The 21,434-nt window shown below is 40.3% G+C and overlaps 6 protein-coding genes across 7 annotated transcripts; 1 reads left to right on the top strand and 5 right to left on the bottom strand.

Moving 5' to 3' along the window:
* Positions 1–274: 274 nt before the first annotated feature.
* Positions 275–1,401, bottom strand: LOC117788365 (cuticle protein 16.5). Its single transcript, XM_034627119.1, has 2 exons — positions 1,339–1,401; positions 275–1,262 (listed from the first exon to the last, which is right to left on the bottom strand). The coding sequence occupies exons 1-2, from the start codon at positions 1,339–1,341 to the stop codon at positions 432–434; spliced, it is 834 nt and encodes a 277-aa protein (XP_034483010.1). The 5' UTR covers positions 1,342–1,401; the 3' UTR covers positions 275–431.
* A 1,150-nt stretch (positions 1,402–2,551) lies between these two features.
* LOC117788364 lies at positions 2,552–4,067 on the bottom strand. 2 transcript variants are annotated; one of them, XM_034627118.1, is made up of 3 exons: positions 4,029–4,067; positions 3,405–3,929; positions 2,552–2,777 (listed from the first exon to the last, which is right to left on the bottom strand). In XM_034627118.1, exons 1-3 carry the CDS (start codon positions 4,029–4,031, stop codon positions 2,667–2,669), a joined length of 639 nt encoding a protein of 212 aa, XP_034483009.1. In that variant the 5' UTR covers positions 4,032–4,067; the 3' UTR covers positions 2,552–2,666. The 2 variants fall into 2 exon arrangements, with proteins under 2 accessions (XP_034483009.1, XP_034483008.1); XM_034627117.1 differs by having other exon boundaries at positions 2,552–3,929.
* Positions 4,068–9,363: 5,296 nt separating this feature from the next.
* On the bottom strand, positions 9,364–11,628 carry LOC117786955. Its single transcript, XM_034625385.1, has 2 exons — positions 11,563–11,628; positions 9,364–11,372 (listed from the first exon to the last, which is right to left on the bottom strand). Exons 1-2 carry the CDS (start codon positions 11,626–11,628, stop codon positions 9,435–9,437), a joined length of 2,004 nt encoding a protein of 667 aa, XP_034481276.1. The 3' UTR covers positions 9,364–9,434.
* Positions 11,629–11,776: 148 nt separating this feature from the next.
* LOC117788366 (extensin-3-like) lies at positions 11,777–12,658 on the bottom strand. The gene is made up of 2 exons (XM_034627120.1): positions 12,592–12,658; positions 11,777–12,525 (listed from the first exon to the last, which is right to left on the bottom strand). Exons 1-2 carry the CDS (start codon positions 12,592–12,594, stop codon positions 11,830–11,832), a joined length of 699 nt encoding a protein of 232 aa, XP_034483011.1. The 5' UTR covers positions 12,595–12,658; the 3' UTR covers positions 11,777–11,829.
* Positions 12,659–13,254: 596 nt separating this feature from the next.
* LOC117788035 lies at positions 13,255–14,080 on the bottom strand. The gene is made up of 2 exons (XM_034626690.1): positions 14,058–14,080; positions 13,255–13,997 (listed from the first exon to the last, which is right to left on the bottom strand). The coding sequence occupies exons 1-2, from the start codon at positions 14,058–14,060 to the stop codon at positions 13,437–13,439; spliced, it is 564 nt and encodes a 187-aa protein (XP_034482581.1). The 5' UTR covers positions 14,061–14,080; the 3' UTR covers positions 13,255–13,436.
* Positions 14,081–17,488: 3,408 nt separating this feature from the next.
* LOC117787483 (extensin-1) lies at positions 17,489–19,166 on the top strand. The gene is made up of 2 exons (XM_034626026.1): positions 17,489–17,506; positions 17,715–19,166. The coding sequence occupies exons 1-2, from the start codon at positions 17,504–17,506 to the stop codon at positions 19,044–19,046; spliced, it is 1,335 nt and encodes a 444-aa protein (XP_034481917.1). The 5' UTR covers positions 17,489–17,503; the 3' UTR covers positions 19,047–19,166.
* Positions 19,167–21,434: the final 2,268 nt, after the last annotated feature.

A 21,434-nucleotide genomic window follows, 5' to 3' on the forward strand; every position in this document is an offset into this window, starting at 1 on the left:
TTTTCCAAAAAAGCAAAGGGGGGAGTACAAAATTCGAAAAATAATTTTTTGTTAAAAAATCATTATTTTTAAATGCAGAATCAATCTAGAGGCAAAATAATGATCAAAATGATAATCCGCATGACAATCGGGCTAGTTTGAAATCTGGTCTAAGAGTATTTAACGGTTATTTCTCGACTATAGCCTTTCCCAAACGCTTTGCTTGGGTTCACTCTCGCTGAAACCATTTCCGCCTAGTTAATTTTAATGAGATAATATAAAACAAATTAAGAAATTATTTTTAAGACACTGTTTATTTATTTCGTTCCCAGGCAATTACCATGCAAACTACTCAAGACTAACATTGTAAAGTTAACTGTAGTTAATATAAACATTTGCTAAATATTTTGTAGATTGCTGGATTGCTTCGGGTAGCCTCATCTGCTTGCCGTTTAATACTTGCGGCGGACGACGCGACGACGCTGGGTCTTGTAGCGGTATCCTTCGGCGGAGGAGTAGCTGTGAGCTGGTGCTGGCTCAGAGGCAGCGGTTTCGTAGGACTCAGCGGGCTGAGCATAGGAGACAGCGGGAGCTGAAGCGGCAACGGCAACTGGAGCAGAGGAGTAGACTGGAGCTGGGGCAGAAGCTGCTGGGGGCAGGTACTCGCTGGTTGGGGCAGAAGCGGCACCCTGGAAGGGAGGCAGATAGTCGTTGGAGGGCAGATGGCTCACATCACGACGGTGGCGACGGTAGACCACGCGACGGTTGGTCTTGTAACGGTAACCTTCAGCGGATGAGAAAGTGTGAGCTGGCTCAGAGGCAGCGGTTTCGTAGCTCTCAGCGGGCTGAGAATAGGAGACAGCGGGAGCTGAAGCGGCAGCGGTGAAGGTCTGGGCAGGTGCAGAGTAGGACTCGACTGGAGCGGAGGCAGCGGCGGTGTAGGTCTGAGCTGGAGCAGAGTAAGTCTGCACTGGAGCGGCGTAGCTCTGGACTGGAGCGGCGTAGCTCTGGACTGGAGCGGAAGCAGCAGCGGTGTAGGTCTGAGCTGGAGCAGAGTAGGACTCTACTGCAGGAGCAGAGTAGGACTGAGCTGGAGCAGAGTAGGAGAATGCAGGAGCCGAGGCAGCGGCGTGGTAGGTCTGAGCAGGAGCCTCATAGTGGACTGGGGCTGGAGCCGAAGCAGCAGCGTGGTGAGAATGGCCAGGAGGCAGATATTGGTTGGTTGGCAGATGGCTGACATCAGCGGCCACAGCGGCAACGAGGGCACAGATCAATAACAATTTCTGCAATAGATAAGAAACACGGTTAGATTGATATATCGTAGAGTGAACTCTTAGTCTCTGAAGGATCAATGCTTACCATATTGGCAGCTTCAACTGATCTCCAGCTAACTGTAGAATCCAAGTGGAAATGATGCTGTTTGCCAATTTCTGCCACATATTTATATGATTCTAATCATTGAAGTTTGCTACCAAAATTAGCATTTAACTTTGCTTTAAATTAATGTATTTTGCTTTTTGCATTTTGTGCAAAAAGCTGTCAACGTTGAACATAAATCTACTATAGTTTTTGCAATCAGGTTTAGTTCAAGTTTGGTGCTCTTCTCACTAACAGTGCGCTTAATAATATATATATTTGTATATGTGTATATCTGCATGTATCTATCGAAGTGAATCTATCTATTGTCCCCGACCGCTTACGCGTTTGAATATTGATGTTTGCTTCCACTTTCAACGCAGTCGCATCAATTGGCAGCAAAACTGGCAATTTAGTCGCATCTTCTAATTTGCATTTATCGAGATCTGGTTTTATTACTTCCTTTCCCCCGTTCCTTTCTTTTTATTGAAGCGCGTGCCGCCAATTCCCAGCTTCGATGATAATTAAATAATTTCGAATTAAGCAATTTGTAATTATATTTCAATTAACAATTTAACCTAATGACAAAAATACTTCAATATAATCGCAATCCGGCAAAACTTCCAGACAGCTTGGCAGACACAGCGGCGAATAGTGTTGCATACTTCAAGGATGACCAAAGTTACTTGATAATCAAACTGGTTTTCTTTCTACTATGGCTTATGTTGGATTGCTTTATTAAATTAAACCGTGTGTATAATTATGAAAATATATTCATAGTTCTTGAGTATTATTCTGAGTGATATACAATAAAGACTCACAAATGTTACGATTTATGTATTTTTGAGATATTATTCTTGCATTGGGAGCTAGCCTTTTTTTTTTTTTTTTTTTGTGAGCACATTTTGAGCACACTACAAGCAATTTCAGAGCAATTTCAAGAATTTACAGAACAGATAATTTACTGATTTTTTAAAATGCCAGGGTTCGAACCCTGAACAGCTGAGCCACCGGACCACAGTAATGATTTATTTAAGCGTTCTAGTGCATATGTGCCTCTTAGGCGCCACTAAGCATAACATAACGGATTGAGCACAGGGAGCATATATGTCGTAAATTAATCGAAACATACTTTTAAAAATACGGAAAATACACCTCGCTGGCTTTGATTTTTGACGTCATATGATTTCTGTATGTTTTCAAATTAAAGAGCGAATTTTTTTTTCGTAATATTTTATTTCGTAAACGAAAAGAGGAAGTATTCTTATATTAAACTTATACTCCAAAAATGAGTACAAGTTGATCACTTAGTGGACCATTTCAGATGAGGTTTAATGACGACGGTAGACGACACGGCGAACGGTCTTGTAACGGTATCCATCATCAGCAAGCTCATGAGCTGGGGCAGCCTCTGCTTGAACGGTCTCAACGGGAGCAGCAACCTGGACGGGTGGCAGATATTCGGCAACTGGAGCCTGGACAGCATCCTGCTGGGGTGGCAAGTACTCGTTGGAGGGCAGGTGGCTCACATCACGACGGTTGCGGCGGTACACGACGCGACGGTGGGTCTTGTAACGGTAACCATCATCAGCAAGCTCATGAGCTGGAGCAGCCTCTACTTGAACGGTCTCAACGGGAGCAGCAACCTGGACGGGAGCAGCAACCTGGACGGGTGGCAGATATTCGGCAACTGGAGCTGGGGCAGCATCCTGCTGGGGTGGCAAGTACTCGTTGGAGGGCAAGTGGCTCACATCACGACGCTGGCGACGGTACACGATGCGACGCTGGGTCTTGTAACGGTATCCATCATCAGCAAGGTTGCCCTGTCCAGCAACAGTGTACTCATCTACAACATTGGAGACTGGGGGCAAGTATTCGCTGGTTGGTGCGTCTTCCTGAGGGGGCAAGTAATCGTTGGAAGGCAGGTGGCTCACATCACGACGGTTGCGGCGGTACACGACGCGACGGTGGGTCTTGTAACGGTATCCATCATCAGCAAGCTCATGAGCTGGGGCAACCTCTACTTGAACGGTCTCAACGGGAGCGGCAACCTGGACGGGAGCAGCAACCTGGACGGGTGGCAGATATTCGGCAACTGGAGCCTGGACAGCATCCTGCTGGGGTGGCAAGTACTCGTTGGAGGGCAGGTGGCTCACATCACGACGCTGGCGACGGTACACGACGCGACGTTGGGTCTTGTAACGGTATCCATCATCAGCAAGCTCATGAGCTGGGGCAACCTCTACTTGAACGGTCTCAACGGGAGCAGCAACTTGAACGGGTGGCAGATATTCGGCAACTGGAGCTGGGGCAGCATCCTGCTGGGGTGGCAAGTACTCGTTGGAGGGCAAGTGGCTCACATCACGACGCTGGCGACGGTACACGACGCGACGTTGGGTCTTGTAACGGTATCCATCGATTGCCGCGCTACCCTGATCATCGGCATAAGTCTCAACTGGAGCCAGATACTCGTTGCTGGGAGCAGCGATGATCTGAGCCTCGTCTTGCACGGGGGGCAAGTACTCGTTGGAGGGCAGGTGGCTGACATCAGCAGCCACAGCTGCGATCACAGCAAAAGCGATCAGGAAAAGTTTCTGGAAGAGTAAAGAAAGTCGATAGCGGGATGAGATTAGTCCTTCCTTTGGTCTGTGTTGAATGTCAAGCTATCAAATCCAAAGTCCGATAATGCGTACCATGTTAACTGCTGAAGTTGCTTGTTCACACAAGTAAACTCGAAACTCTTATGAAGAAATACGCAGAACCTTTAGGTATTTATACAAATTCTTCTCTCTAGGCTGCTCATTATTACAGCGGTCGTGGCTCTGCCCTGCGTCAAAGTCGGCGTTAACGTTAACGTTAAAGCCAACGCTGACTCCGACGCAAACAGAAACGTTAACGCCGAGCGTCGGCTTTGTCTTTGATCGCGCTGTAAATTTTGCACCACTTGGCTCTGCTCGAGTTCTAAGCCAGTCCAGTGGCTCAATTAACTGACCACTCGCTTGGTCAACTCGCTCAGCAGACACGATGCCGACTGAGACTGCGACTGCGACGTCGAAGACAGCGCTTACATTCGCACAGCTTAGCTTGGCCAATTCGTTTGGACGGATTCTCTTAATTGTTTTCTTTAATCGTATGCAAAACATTTGATGGACAACACTCACACACAAGCTCATCATTCAACATGGGAGTGAATTTAAAAAAAAAAAAAAAAAAAAAATAAAAAATTTGTATTTTATTATTATTTCTGCGAGAGGTTTAGTTTTAAATTTTTTTTTCATCTCGCTCTCGATTTAAGCTCAAATTGTTGAGTTTTATGTTACAATAAAATGTTATCAAGCTATTAAAGTAATATGTGTGTGTACTTATTGTGATTCGTTTGTTATGGGTTGTTCGCTTGTGTCTCGTCTTATTGTTGTCATGTCAACTCATCGATGCTCATTAATCATTGAAAGGAACTGCCGAAGAGCGGCATTCAGTTCAATTCAAACAAAAAGATATTAAAATGATGGCATCTATTTTGTTATATTTGAAATCTAGTGCGTAACATGAATGCCGGATATAATAATAATGAATGATATGAGACACACGCTACGAACCAGCAACAAAAGTCACACTTTGATATGAAATACAAATAAACAGATTTTGAAAGGCCTATACTTTGTTAAAAAAATTTCTTCAAATGAAATATAGCACAGCTATAGTGGAAGCTCCAAAATAATTAAATCATATATTATTTACTTATATCTCAATCTGCTCACAGCAGCATAATTTGCTCAACTATTGGCATGATTAATGGTCTAAGGCAAATTGAAATCGATAAGGAATTGCACAGTTTTGGTGTTCGAAGCATCAATGTTAAACTGTGCCATTAAACAAGGCTCGTTAGTGGCGCCAAGACCTAATTGGTTCCGCACATTTTGAAGGATGAGCAAGTCAAGTCAGCTCAGCTCAAGACTAACATTGTTGTTAATTTGCAGATGTACGTACATACCATAATGATTATAATTATTTATCATAGTCAAGGCTAGACCGTCAACTATTTTGAAGATCACTCGGAAATTTGGTATCAAATTTTGAGTGGGCGGAAGAGCCCCACATACAAAGTTTAGATCAAGAATTGTATACAACAGTTTAAACATGAATCGGCTTTTAGGCCAAGTTCTGCTAACTGACTTGTGCTATAAACGAAATGTGTCGACAATTAAAACTAAAATCTATACCAGTATTTTTCAATTCATCTACATTTGAGGAACTAGTGTGCTTGATTTCCTCTAAAAACCAAACCAAACAATGAAACTACAAATTTGATTTCCTGTATGCGTGTGACAATATAAAAATAAAAATAAAATGTTAAATACTCGTGGAGGCAGCTCAATTGATGTCTTTGCAAATTTACTATTTAATCTATAGCCCGAATCAGGCCTCATTATACTAAACTACTTTATTATTTTCGATTCTATTCTTTTCAATTCAGTTCTATTCTATTTTATTCTATAGAAGGCAGTTTGGTCATAAATGTTTAGTTTTTCTGATGCTGGACAATACATCACAGTCGTAATTATTATGGCGGTGGAGTGTTGTATCATCGACAGCAGCCCGATGAGCCGGTCCAAGCACTTAAAAGTGCCATTTCGGAATTAATGTTTATGCTGAAATGGCATAAATATGCAAATTAGTGAATGGCAGCTTAACCCGTCCCATAGAATCAAGAACACACCAAAAAAAATAAATACAAAAGTCTGGCTGTCTCATCATCATAGATATTAAACATAAAATTGTTAGCCAAAAAGCATGTGTACATTTTAACGTCTCCACGCAAAAGTCAACTTCATCTCCAGCTTTAGCAACATCTTCCAGCTTTAGCTAAAGGCACAAATCAACGCATCCCATTAAAAGTATCTGTAAGAGGAAAAAACAGGGAATACAAACATAGAATGATAGTTTAGTTCTTGGTGCGACATGGTCGACTTCCAGTTTCACTTCACTCTGAAAACTTGAGGATTAAATTGATTGAGGGGCGTGTTATCTAATGAAGTCATAAAAGAGTGCAATTTTAGTCAATTTTATAAAACGACAAATCCCATTAAAAGTATCTGAAAAAATCGAATGCGACATAGTCGACTGATAAATCCACTTTTAATAACAATCATTAGATTTGGAAAGATTAAGGCGTGTGTCTTGGGACTGAAGCGCTCTGAAGTGTGCAAGTTTGCCAAATATTGTTTTTTTTCGGCAAGCGCGTCGCTCTGTCTGACAGAAACCTCTTTGCGATTTCTTAATTTATGCAAATTCTGCTTTAATTAATATTATTCGCATTGGACTTAGCATTTGAAGAGGCAGCAACAGAGACAGACTCTTTCTTATTGTTTCCTTTCGTAACTCACACGCGCGCCTTAATTTAGTTTTTTAATCGTATACTCTTTCCAAACATAGGACTAACAACTTTGACTGCTTATCAGCCAATTTATGATTAAGTTGAAAATATGCTACATAATTTTACATTAATTATGGCAACGATATTTTGTATAAAAACAAGTTTTTTTTAAATTAAAATTCATTTAATTTAATTTAATTTATTTCTTTGATAGAGTATGTGTTTTAAGGCTTTTTGAATAGACAACATCTTTCTTGTTAAGTACACGTTTTAGTCTTTTATAATAAATTAAGCTTTTGTCTTTTGATGCTCTTTTTATAATTTTGGTATTGTTTTTGTTTCGTCTTTTGTCTTTTTGTTTAATTTAAATGTATGATAAATCATTCTGGAAACCAGTTTCTTTCTCGCTGCAAATAATGTCTAGAAAGTGCCGCCATCAACATGGATCTCATCTTCAGCATCAAAAAAATATATAAAAATTATGGTGGAGGGAAGAAACAGAATTAAAGTTAACAAATAAAATCAAAATAATAATAATAAGCTTGCGCACACTTCCAACACGCGGCTGGATCATTAAAAATTCATACGCGTGGCACAAGAAATTTAGCAAGTTCCTTTCAAATTGCGTTGGCAGCATCATTAGTTTGGGTGTGAATGTGTGATAGTGTGAGTGTGCTGGTGGCCCACAACGAAGCTTTGAACGAGGCTTGAAATTGTAGATTTCTTCTGCTTGTCTGAGCTTAATAAATTGTCTACGAGTACTACAAATTAATCTCTTGTTGCTCGAAATCATTTTAAAATTTTTTGGGCCTCGCATTGTTTTGCTTTATTTAGCACATGACGTAAGCTCAGGGCAGCCCTTTTTCAACGTTCCCACATATGTATCTGGCCAAGCCAAATGCCATTAATAAGTGATGTGCCAATTAAGCGGGGCGTACACAATTACCGGGCTATAGAAATGGGCAGCTGGCAACGCGGATCATTGAACTCCAGCCTCCCGCTCTCTAAGCTCATAAGCTTAACCTGAAGATGTGAACGCGAGCCCGCACTCACTTTGCATAGCTACAAAAGACACAAAGAAACAAACCAAAAAATTCGCACACATTTTCTAAATGTATTTCTGTAATCAGCCAGAGGCCGAAACTTTGAAACATCGACACGAAACCCACGCCAAGTCAAGGGGGTCAGACAATCATCGATTTTTTAGCAGGTCTTTGAATAAATGTATGCAAAGACTCGACTAGATTCTTACTCATGTGCGAGCTTTGCCATAAATTATTGTATTTGTTTTCTATAAATATTTAATTGAATTTACTAAACTCATTTATCATGTGCACCAATTTCAAATGCATTCGAAACACTTAAACAATTGCTAAGCGCGAGTGCACTGATTTAGTACCACTTTCTGGAGAGATACTTGAGAATAGAGGTCATAACATAAGCGATAACACAGCGATTATACTAATTTGTTACCTTAGCTAATGATCCCATTAGCATATGTAATGGTTGCATCTGTCCAGTCATTGCCACTGTCACTGCCACCGTTCAGTTGATGACCTACAGCATCGGAAGAGATCCGAATATAGACAATAGGCTGACCAAAGCTTTCATCGGCTATGATTTAAGATTTGGCAAACAAATATTGACATCGATGGCAAACAATAATATTACTTTCAATACATGGTATTATTCGCAATGCGTGTGTGAATATGAATGTGTGAATATGAATTGGCCCGCCTTAGTTTACTCAGTCATATTCATTATGGATCCTACATGTGCTGGTTTATCACACACACACACACACACACATACACTTGTGTTTCTACTCTCAGTTGTACACACGTCAGCATTGTGATATTTAAATTATTATTAGTTTTTTTTTCTTTACACAGTCGATTGGTTCAATTTTGTTTATTTTTTTGTGTTTTTTCGATTTGTTTGTTTTTATTTCTATAGTTTATTAAATTTGCATGAGAATCGTATCTAAATGAACGCATTAATTTATGCTGGCAATTGATTTTGTTGCGTTTAAATGTGTTCATCTTCCTTTCCATTATGTTCAAAACTTGCATGACCTGTGTATCTATTTCCATTGTGCCGCAAATTGTGTGTAGCTCTGAACTAGTTTGTTGGACAAAACACAGTCTGAAATACAAACAAAGATAGTTATTTTGTTTTGATGACTAGACAAGAGAGGTAAAAGATGATTCAATGATGATTATTGCTCTGTCTATAAATCTGTTACTAAGGACCAATCTATTAATTTATTTCTTTTGTTTTTCAAATATTTTCAACTTTATTTCTAAATAATTTTATATATTAATACTCCAAGAGAATCCCACATAAGTTTTATAAATTTTGTTAGTCGTCCAGAATTTTTTTTAATGAAATGTTTTCAAGAAAAGCAGTAGCGAAATTAATTTGTTCCAATACTAAGATCTAATATGGATAAAAGTAAAGAAAAGAAGAACCCTAAGGCAAATGCTAACCAATTTCCATGTTAAGCTGTGTAAAGCTCTTTAAGAAAGCTCAAATTAGCTAATTTCGTTGCCATTTAAGCAGAACGAAGCTTTAAAGCACAGCTTTTTCAAGCGGAAACGGAACCGTCGGTTTTTAGCTGAAACAGCCAAAAAGTATGCAACACATTTTGAAAATTTCTGTCTGCTTTTGTAGCAATTGCTTTAATTTATTATTTTAATAGGGAATTTAATTTTTGAACAGAGCTTTACTTAGTACGTCTGGGATTCTTGTAGTGATAACCATCATCCTTACGATACTCCGTGTGCTGCTCCGAGGCAGCTGCTTCATGGTCAGACTTTCTGCGAGATCCCCTACCTTCTGGAACTGCATAGGACAATTCAGGGGAACTAGCAGCAAAGCCAACATCAGCTGTGGTATCATAATCATCCACGTAATCGCCATCGGTTAACACGAGGCGTCGATTGCCATTCACCCTGTAGAGTCTGTGTTGTTGATGACCAGGATAACTGTAGAAGTTGCCATCGATGATGTTCGTATCCTGCTGATTGCCCACGGCATTGGTTGGACCCTGTACATTGGGCTGGCCAAACACGTTGCCATTGACCACGTTAAGACCTTGGTAGTTGGATCGATTGCGCTGACGTCCATTGCGACGACGAGAAATAAGACGTTGACCATTTGTAACTAGATTAAGATTGCCATTGTTTGGCACTTGTGCTGAAGTTGGCAACTGTCCGCCGAATACGGGATTTTGGTTGCCATTGTTTGGCGCTTGAGCTGCAGTGGGTAACTGTCCGCCAAGCACGGGATTTTGGTTGCCAGCTGTTGGTGCTTGTGCTCCTGTAGGCAGTTGACCACCTAATACTGGATTAAATGGGTTGGGATTGCCTGCTACAGGCTGCTGACCATTTGGCACCTGACCCACTCCGAGTTGGGCGCCAAAAATCGGTCCAAATTGATTTGAAACAGGCGCCGCGGGCTGCTGACCAATCGGTGTTTGTCCATTACCAAGTTGGGCACCAAATGCTGGCACCAACTGATTTGGATTGACACCCACATTTGCCTGAGCCGAGGCTGGCAACTGTGCACCAATTGCCGGATCAAATTGAATCAGAACAGAGCTTGGACGTTGTGCAACTGGAACCTGTCCAATTGGTCCGACTTGCAGCTGGGTGTTTCCTGCAGGAATGAATAGATTTTGATTACTGAATCCTTGAGGTAGACCATTGAAATTGCCATTGCCATTGCCGAGACCCACGCCAAGTTGAGCGCCGTTGCCCAATTGTCCAGCAGCTGGGAATCCATTGGTTAGGAGTTGACCGCCAGCTGGAAAAACATTGGCAGGCAATTGGCCACCGACTGGGAATCCATTTGCTGGCAACTGTCCTCCAGCTGGAAACGCATTAGCTGGAAGTTGGCCACCATTTGGCTGTGCATTAGTTGGCAACTGTCCTCCAGCTGGCAGTTGTCCACCGGGGGGGAATGCATCAGCTGGCAGTTGACCACCCAGTGGAAGACCATTCGCTGGCAATTGGCCACCAGGAGGAAAAGCACCAGCTGGCAGCTGACCACCCGCAGGATCAAGCAGACGACAACCGATGGGAGGATTGCCAGCAACTGGGAACTGGCAATTGGGCAAGGCATTGGCAGGCAACTGAGCACCAGCCGGAGCCGGAGTATTCACAGCCAATTGACCGCCAGCTGGAGCAACGGCAATAACTGGATCTGGACGAATCTGGGAGTTGAGCTCAGAGTCCTGGGATTGCACATTGATCTGTGTGTGGAAGACAGAGTTGGGAGCACTGGCGTAGGTCACGCGATTGGGACGAACACGTCGGGTGACAATGCCGGATGCAGCGGGAAGGATTGCCGTGGTGCGCACTTGAGGATTGACCTCCTGGTAATGAATATGCTTGGTTTGCACCTCGGGCTTCTTATCGTAGTGATGATAATGGTCCACGCGCTTGGGCTCATGCTCCTCATCCTTGTGATAGGTAACGCGTTCCCTGGTATGCTTCTCCTTGTGATAATAGGGTTCCGACTCTCTCTCCGCCGGCGGCAGATAATGTGGATCCTCTTCAGAGTCTTCGTAGTGCCGCTTGTGCTTATGATGTTTCGCAAGCGAAACCTCAGCAAGACAGCCAATTGCCAGCAGACAGATCAACAAGGTTCTAAACGGCTCCTGGTACAAAAGAAAGGATTAAAGTCGGGATTAGATTGATCAAGTTTCCAAGATAGTATTCCCAATTGGGTTCTCACCATTGCGTTTGTGGCAAATGAAGAATCTTTCTTCAATTATATACCAAATTTCTGATGCACTGCAGCTCCAACTGGAAAACCTGTTATCAAGCCGTGAGAAATTCATTGAGCACTTGATGTGACCCATTTGTCGTATTGAATGCTTTCAATTTAAATGCAAATGCAAATGATTCTTCCATTCTCAGATCAAAGGCGATTTAATTTATAGATCGCTGTGCTCAGATCAGAGAGGTTGTTAACCGCAGAATGGCCTCTAAATAGGATATACACCCCCGCCAAAATGTTAGTACTAAGCAAAGCTCTCTTCAATAAAATTATCTTTTAAAATCGGATTTAAATCTCTTTATTGCATTGATTTTTTAATGATTTGCATTACCAACTTAGGCACGGTGCTTGTGGACGCGACGACGCACGCTCCTGTACTGATAGCCGGAGCTGGCGGCAACTGGAGCGGAAGCGGCAGCCTCGTAGTTGGACTCAAAGGCCTCAGCAGCCTGGAAGCTTGGAGCTGGAGCGGCAACGGGAGCTGGAGCGGCAAAGGATTGCACTGGAGCAGAGGCAGCAGCATGGTAATGGGTCTGAGGAGCAGGAGCAGAGTGAACTGGAGCTGGGGGCACATAGGACCTGGATGGAGCTGGAGCAGACTCGGCAGCGGCAAAGGACTGCACTGGAGCTGAGGCAGCAGCATGATGATGCACGGGAGCGGGAGCAGACACATGATGGTGAACGGGAGCGGGAGCAGACACATGATGGTGAACGGGAGCGGGAGCAGCCACGTGATGGTGAACGGGAGCGGGAGCAGACACATGATGGTGAACGGGAGCGGGAGCATGTGCTACGGGTGGCACATAGGTTCTCTGTGGAGCAGGTGCGGATTCAGCGGCATGGAAGACTGGAGCTGGTGCCGAGGCGGCCACGGAATGATGATGCACCTGAGGGGCAGCAGCGGCTGGTGGCACATAGGTTCTCACTGGAGCCGCAACCGAGGCAGCGCCAAAAGAGCCGGGATTGGCATAGTTGTAGCCGGATTCGGCAACCACACAACCCACCAAAGCCAAAGCAAGGACGATGAATTTCTGCAAGGAACGCCAGCAAGATAATTAATAATCCACAAATGAAGCAACTGCGCTTAAATTATTTACCATTTTCGCTGTTCTGTGTGCTGATAAGACAAAGTCTCGAATAATAATTTCTAGCCAACGGGCATTACTTTTATACGAACCGTTCGCAAACGGAAGTAATGCATATCATCAATCAAAGCAACATTGAATTATGTTTCTCTGCTTCTTCTAATTATTCTTTTTATTTTTCTTCTTTCAAATATTAGCTATAGACAACAACTATGACTTTATCAGGCAAAAAGTCAGCTTGATTATTAAACTCTCTCATTTATTGTTGCCAGAAGGAATTGAGCTACGAGTATCCATGAATATTCATGAGGTCAATCACAATAATTTTGCATTATTTTTGACAAAAATAGCGACAACCTGAATTTACTAGCCAAAAAACTTGGAATTCATTTAAGAACAGGATTTGCTCTCTGTCAAATAAGTTTGTTATCATAATCAGCCAGTAGCTATTGCTGCTATTGTTATTAATATACCTATGAAACGGTCATGATATCAGATATCAAATTAGTTTATCCAACAAATCGCTGCAAATGTGAGAAGTAATTACTGAGGATTGATTAATTAGTTGAAGCTTAAAGACTGGCGTCTGAAGATCGCCTAGAGTTCAAATCGATTTCGATATTATCTTGGCTCGCCTTAAAGGTTATTGTCTTCTTTACATAATGAGCTTGGCTGTTTTGGTTCTACGATTTATATATTAATATATTTATGATGATTTTATTTATGTTGTTTTCTATTTAAGTATTTGTCTGCCAAGTTTGGTTAGATGCTAATAAAGCCGAAATATTTCTGGATTTCCATCCAAAATTAGCATTTGAATATGTAGTTAGCGGTGTGGGATAAAACATTAAAACCGGTTAGCGTCTATCGGCAAAATCGCTCCTCAAGTCGATTCCAGCTGGAGGCAGGTAAGTGTTCTGTGGACGCACCACCGAGTTGTAATCAGCAATTGGATGGTGAACGGTTGCAGGGGGCAAGTATACATTCTGTGGGCGCACCACATGCTGCACCGCTGGGCGGTAGTCGGCAAAGTGAGATTCATAAGCTCTCTGGTGGTGCACAACATGTTGCACCACCGGTCGCTGGTACGTAGCAGGAGGCAGGTAAACATTGTTAGGGCGCACCACATGTTGCCCCGCCGTATGGTAATTGGCAACAGGCGACTGATAAACTTGCTGCTGTCGCACCACCTGGTGCACCACTGGACTTGTTACCACATGGGCTGATGGGTGATAGCTGAAGACAAGCTGCTGCTGCACTGGTGGCAAGTAGACATTATGAGGATGCACCACTGGACGCGATATATAGTGTGGTTGCACGTGCTGAACGTGCACAGAGGGTGGCAAGTATGTTCTTTCTGGAATGGTGGCCCCAACGCTAGCCACCAAAATCACAGCAATAGTTGCACAAATAAAACGCTGTAATAATCAAAATTCGATTAATCGAAATTAAAAACAGCATGCGATCCTGAAACTCACCATGTTTATTTCACCGGTCGAGCAATTGAATTGTTTGAAGACCGCGTATTGATTTGATATTTATAAGGCCATCCAAATCAGTCTACTTATGGCAGAGCGTATTTAAAAGACCAGAAAATTAATGGGAACAGGAATCATTCCTAACTAGAAGCGGCTAAACAAGTCAATGAAAGCCATTAAAAATCTAACGGTAAATGTATATTGCTAAAATTAAACTCTTTCACTTTGTTGATATCACAAAAGTTATGAACTTTGCTCAATAAATTTGTTGGCCGTCGTTAATCGGCGAAAATTAATCGCCGCACCTCAGAGAACACAAAACCAGTTGAGTAGTTTAAAGTTTAACAGTGACAAATAATGTTTTTAGTCGTGACACAAACCATAAATGTTAATGCTATGTTAAATTATATTTAGAATTTATGTGCGCTTTATGTTGATGTCGACACATGCGGCGTATACGTAATATGCTGAATTTATTATTAATTAATGAGTTATTCAATTTCAACTTTTATTTCTACTTCTGGTGATGCTGTAGATCGAATTGCTCTACCACGTACAAGTATTGAATATTTGGTTAGTAGCTAATTATTGAAATGCAAGTCTTTTTTGTGGTTTATCACGTTTATCACAGCAACATTCTTCGACAGGCTTTTTGATTCTCACAACAATATTTAATGGAACAAAACAGATAGAACAAAACCAAACTTTTTTCTAATCCTCTGGTATTAGGTAAATTGATGCTCATTTAAGACCTGAAAATTCACAAAAATAACTAATAGAACCGGTTGAATTGAATAGATGTCTTTTTTTTTTTTGATTTCTGTTCTGTTCTGTTCTGATCTGACTTTATTTCATTTCGACTCGATCTGTTTCGTTTTTGTCAAACATTTTGCATATCCAGACTCTATTTTCAGGTTCTGACTACACAACGCAATGTTTTATATATTTACATTTCAACATTTCGTATATGGACCAGGACCTGTAATTTCTCACAGTCAGCATCTGACATAATTTGCCTGAATAAATTTATAATGCCATCTGTTTATAATTTGATACTTATTTATTGATTTGATTCATAAAAACTCGTTTAACGTTTTTTTTTTTTTTGTGACATTTAGCGTACATTATCTAATTAAGCTACAACAACATTTTTCTAATTTTTTAATTTCTGATGAAGTAATCAGAGGCAATCTTAATGTGGTCTACAAGCTTCCATTTAAATGCCGGAAATATAGGTAAAGTTAATACAGTTAACCGACTGCTGGGACTGTAGATTGTAGTAAAACTGCTCATCTTGAGTATTGCACAAAATGGTCAAATGCTAAGAAAGCAAAAGTGAATGATCCGCTGACTATTCGTGGATTCACTCAGGGTCATCAAAACTTAAAATTCCAGTGACTAAACGAATACTACAAAGTGATTAACAGTTACGCACCAAGTTCAACGAAACTACTGACAAATTGCCAGCGAAGCATAATACGAAGAATATACGAAAAAACATGATTAATACCAACAAAGAAGAATTTTATTAAAAGAGTTTGTTTTAGCCCTTAAAATTCTATACCCAGACTTTGTGGGTAAAACCCGTTTAGAACATGTTCTATTTTAAGCCCAATATCAGCACACTTTTGTTTTAAAGCAAGCTTATTGAATTGTTATTCTAAACTGAAAGATACCCCGTAAAAATATAAATTATTTGTAAAAATATTGACAATAGACAATATAATCTGTGAATTAAATATAGAAGGTTTTTGTTTAAATAGTAATTTTAATAACAATCAAGTTAAACATTTGGTATACCCATTCATCTATAATTTACGAGATATTTTATAGTGGAAAAAAAAGTCCCGAAAATCAATGGAAAGAATTTAGTAAACATATGTAGATTTTGAGCGATATTTGAATAAAAATATGAATGAATAATATTATATTATATTTTTGTTTTTATTATATTCTAAAGTTCTTTAGTTCAACGCTCGTCTAGCATTGAGTGGGTCTGATTAGATTATATTATTAGCTGCGTCAGCGACTAAGTTTTAACTTTATGACGGTTAATACGATCCGAAATTTGGCAAGGCCAGAATTAAGTCGCTTTAATTGCGTGCTAATCAAATGGCGAACGCTGAAGTCAAATTAACGATGCAAGTTTTATTGATAAATAACAATTTATAATGAATACGAGTACAGAAATAAGAATAAAGCTGCCATCAGAACTGGCCATATTAGCAGAAGTTGACAATAATAATACAATATACGAGTATTTATTGCCAAACTGTAGCCAGTCTTATAGGTCAAATGTGAGAAGCAATGGAGCAGGCATAGGGAATGCAAATGGAATATGTTATCTACTCCCAAAAAGGCAGCTGCGTGACAGAGGTCGAACTTGGCCCTTAATTTTAAACTGGTTTTCGCACTTAATAAATGGCTCACTGTTTATGGTCAAGGTTTTCGCCTGGCTGACTGGCTGTCTGAGCAAGCCTGGACCTGCTTGTGAGTAATTCAGGGTTCACAACTGGTGGCTAGCGGAACTGTCGCTTCGATCACATGCAAATTGTCTCGATTTCATATGAGTTCTCATAAATAAAACATAAACAATAACATACCATGCTATATTCATTTATATCCCGTAGTGTTTTATTAATAATCATAAAAATGGTTAATTCAATTTATTCTCCAGCTGGAAAGCAGAAAAATAAAGAGCACCTCTGTTCGCGCTGTCGAGTGCGAAGTTACTCGATCAAAAGGCTATAAATCTACCAGGAACATAGGCCCAATAAATGGCATTTTTATTAAGCTGAATTCTTAATATAAGCTTTATTGTTGTGGCATATTTATTGCTAAGTTTTAGTTATGATTTTGCATATAGAACTAAAAGGTGTCTACACACTTTCCTTAAGAGTACATTAACTTTCTTATTTAAAACATAACAAATTTTTTTGACTGAGACATTTTTTTTTTTTTTTTTTTTTTTGAATGATTTAAGCGTCATTCAAACATTTTGCTTATAATTTTTAATTATTTTGATTAATTATTGGTTTTCTAGAGAGAGAGTATGCACGTTTTGTTATGTTTGATTAACTAAGATATATTGTTTTATTACTAAGTTTTTGTCTCTGTATATCATTGTATTTAAATGTATAACGCTTGGGATGAGCCCCAAAAGCGAGCCGAATAATTTTACGAGTGTCGTTCTGTCACAGCCGGTTAACCAACCCAATCAGGTTCGTTTAACTTTTTTGGATTCGGCAATGTTAATCGATGACGATAGCACAGATGCTGTTGTCGAGAAGATTCTGCTTTTGCCGAAGTGCTTTTTTTCTTTCGATTTTTGGATAGTCGAAGCTATCCTGAACCGACCAGACGACGACGTATAAATAATGTGGTAGTCTCGATCGGCAGCACAGTGATATTTCAACATTCGTGGTGTGAATTTGAAACTGAGCAAAATGGTAAGAGAACATAACACAGAACAGATTAGAAATACCAGAGGATAACTGACATGTGAAAAGATAAAATCATCTAACCGTGAAGCACAAAAAGAACTCATAAATTTGTGATTATAATTTTTGGAAATGAGTTTATTCTGTTTACTGAATACCCTAACGAGGGTATATCTCTTCTTGGGAGTAACTTGTATTTTAATCGTTTAACTTACAGAAATTCCTGATTGCATTCGCCTTGGTGGCTGCTGTCAGCGCCGATGTGTCGCATCTGTTCTCGCACAGCGACAATCTGCAGGATGATGGATACCATTACCAACAGCCTGCCAAGCAGTTTGTCATTGATGTGCCAAGCGTGCCCCATCATTACGAGCAGCCTGCTCCAGTTGTCTACGAGAAGCCTGCTCCAGTTGTCTATGAGAAGCCTGCTCCCGTTGTCTACCAGAAACCTGCTCCAGTAGTCTATGAGAAGCCTGCTCCAGTTGTCTACGAGCAGCCAGCTCCAGTTGTCTACCAGAAGCCTGCTCCAGTAGTCTATGAGAAGCCTGCTCCTGTGGTCTACCAGAAGCCTGCTCCAGTAGTCTATGAGAAGCCTGCTCCAGTAGTCTACGAGAAACCCGCTCCTGTGGTCTACCAGAAACCCGCTCCTGTTGTCTATGAGAAGCCCGCTCCAGTTGTCTATCAGAAGCCAACTCCAGCCGGACTCCTGAAGGATGATGGATACCATTATGGCCAGCCTGCAATCAAATTCGAACCAACTCCCGTTGTTACACCCGTCTACAAGCCACAGCCAGCACCTAAGCCACAGCCAACTTTCAAGCCTGTGGCCCCTAAGGTTGTTGTGCCTGCCAAGCCCGTCAACGAATATCTGCCTCCTGTTGTCGTGAAGGTTACTCCAGCTCCAGTTGTCTACAAGCCCAAGCCAGTGATCCCAGTGACCCCTAAGGTTGTTGTGCCTGCCAAGCCCGTCAATGAATACCTGCCTCCTGTTGTCGTGAAGGTTACTCCAGCTCCAGTTGTCTACAAGCCCAAGCCAGTGATCCCAGTTGCTCCTAAGGTTGTTGTGCCTGCCAAGCCTGTCAATGAATACCTGCCTCCTGTTGTCGTGAAGGTCACTCCAGCTCCAGTTGTCTACAAGCCCAAGCCAGTGATCCCAGTAGCTCCTAAGGTTGTGGTTCCCGTCAAGCCTAATAACGAGTATCTGCCCCCTGTGGTCTTCAAGCCCCAACCTGCAGCACCCAAGCCAGTTGCTCCAGTCTACCATCCAGAGCCTGTGGTTCCTAAGCCAGTCTACCATCCAGAGCCTGTGGTTCCTAAGCCAGTCTACCGCCCAGAGCCTGTGGTTCCTAAGCCAGTCTACCGCCCAGAGCCTGTGGTTCCCAAGCCTGTCTACCGCCCAGAGCCTGTGGCTCCAGTCTACCATCCAGAGCCCAGGCCAGTGGCTCCAGTCTACCACCCAGAGCCTGTGGCTCCCATCTTCCGTCAGCCCGAGCCCGTGCACCAGGGCTACAGCTACCCTAATGACCCCCAGCCATCCTTCGAATATTAAGGAAAACTTGTTGTTATTAGGAAAAATAAACCATCCTGTAGTATTAGATCCTTTTTAACGAATGTCGATTAAAACGTCACTTTAAATAAAATGACTCACGAAATTGAAAAAAGAATTAAATTTTAACGACAATATTCTTTGGGGTAAGGAAAATCTATAATTTAAAAAGAATATTAAATTATGTAATTAAAATGATATTAAGAACGGTCCTAGTGAAAAAGTTCCTAGGGGAAAGTACGGAAAAAAATGATCTGAATGGTAAAAAATTTTGTTTTCTAATTTTAATGCAGAATGAAATTGAAGGCCAAATACTGATAAAATTGACATTCCGCAAGGAAATCGGTTAAGATTTGACAAAGTTATGACTGTTTGAAGTTTGTGAAAATGTGTCAAGGGGAAGGTATGGAAAAAATGGACAGTGATGGAAGAAAAATTCAATTTTCCAATTTTGATGCAGAATAAATATAGAGGTCAAATAATGATAAAATTGATATTCCGCATGGAAATCGGTTAAGATTTGACAAAGTTATGACTGTTTGAAGTTTGTGAAAATGTGTCAAGGGGATGGTATGGAAAAAATGGACAGTGATGGAAGAAAAATTTAATTTTCCAATTTTGATGCAGAATAAATATAGAGGTCAAATAATGATAAAATTGATATTCCGCATGGAAATCGGTTAAGATTTGACAAAGTTATGACTGTTTGAAGTTTGTGAAAATGTGTCAAGGGGAAGGTATGGAAAAAATGGACAGTGATGGAAGAAAAATTCAATTTTCCAATTTTGATGCAGAATAAATATAGAGGTCAAATAATGATAAAATTGATATTCCGCATGGAAATCGGTTAAGATTTGACAAAGTTATGACTGTTTGAAGTTTGTGAAAATGTGTCAAGGGGATGGTATGGAAAAAATAGACAGTGATGGAAGAAAAATTTAATTTTCCAATTTTGATGCAGAATAAATATAGAGGTCAAATAATGATAAAATTGATATTCCGCACGGAAATCGGTTAAGACTTGACAAAGTTATGACTGTTTGAAGTTTGTGAAAATGTGTCAAGGGGAAGGTATGGAAAAAATGGACAGTGATGGAAGAAAAATTCAATTTTAAAATTTTAATGCAGAATGAAATTGAAGGCCAAATACTGATAAAATTGACATTCCGCAAGGAAATCGGTTAAGATTTGACAAAGTTATGACTGTTTGAAGTTTGTGAAAATGTGTCAAGGGGAAGGTATGGAAAAAATGGACAGTGATGGAAGAAAAATTCAATTTTCCAATTTTGATGCAGAATAAATATAGAGGTCAAATAATGATAAAATTGATATTCCGCATGGAAATCGGTTAAGATTTGACAAAGTTATGACTGTTTGAAGTTTGTGAAAATGTGTCAAGGGGAAGGTATGGAAAAAATGGACAGTGATGGAAGAAAAATTGAATTTTCAAATTTTGATGCAGAATAAATATAGAGGTCAAATAATGATAAAATTGATATTCCGCATGGAAATCGGTTAAGATTTGACAAAGTTATGACTGTTTGAAGTTTGTGAAAATGTGTCAAGGGGAAGGTATGGAAAAAATGGACAGTGATGGAAGGAATAATTGAATTTTCCAATTTTGATGCAGAATAAATATAGAGGTCAAATAATGATAAAATTGATATTCCGCATGGAAATCGGTTAAGATTTGACAAAGTTATGACTGTTTGAAGTTTGTGAAAATGTGTCAAGGGGAAGGTATGGAAAAAATTGACAGTGATGGAAGAAAAATTCAATTTTCCAATTTTGATGCAGAATAAATATAGAGGTCAAATAATGATAAAATTGATATTCCGCATGGAAACCGGTTAAGATTTGACAAAGTTATGACTGTTTGAAGTTTGTGAAAATGTGTCAAGGGGAAGGTATGGAAAAAATGGACAGTGATGGAAGAAAAATGCAATTTTCCAATTTTGATGCTTGAAGTTTGTGAAAATGTGTCAAGGGGAAGGAAGAAAAATTAATTTCCAATTTTCCAATTTTGATGCAGAATAAATATAGAGGTCAAATAATGATAAAATTGATATTCCGCATGGAAATCGGTTAAGATTTGACAAAGTTATGACTGTTTGAAGTTTGTGAAAATGTGTCAAGGGGAAGGTATGGAAAAAATGGACAGTGATGGAAGAAAAATTCAATTTTCCAATTTTGATGCAGAATAAATATAGAGGTCAAATAATGATAAAATTGATATTCCGCATGGAAATCGGTTAAGATTTGACAAAGTTATGACTGTTTGAAGTTTGTGAAAATGTGTCAAGGGGAAGGTATGGAAAAAATGGACAGTGATGGAAGAAAAATTCAATTTTCCAATTTTGATGCAGAATAAATATAGAGGTCAATTAATGA

The sequence above is a fragment of the Drosophila innubila genome, assembly GCF_004354385.1.
Source record: "Drosophila innubila isolate TH190305 chromosome 3L unlocalized genomic scaffold, UK_Dinn_1.0 0_D_3L, whole genome shotgun sequence".
Classification (NCBI taxonomy): domain Eukaryota; kingdom Metazoa; phylum Arthropoda; class Insecta; order Diptera; family Drosophilidae; genus Drosophila; species Drosophila innubila.

Bases quoted from the DNA above. Each gene is read 5' to 3' on its own strand.
- LOC117786955 (XM_034625385.1), bottom strand. From the start codon at position 11,628: ATGGAAGAATCATTTGCATTTGCATTTAAATTGAAAGCATTCAATACG. The intron at 11,373-11,562 runs GTGCTCAATGAA...CTTTTGTACCAG, and splicing joins CGACAAATGGGTCACATCAA to GAGCCGTTTAGAACCTTGTT.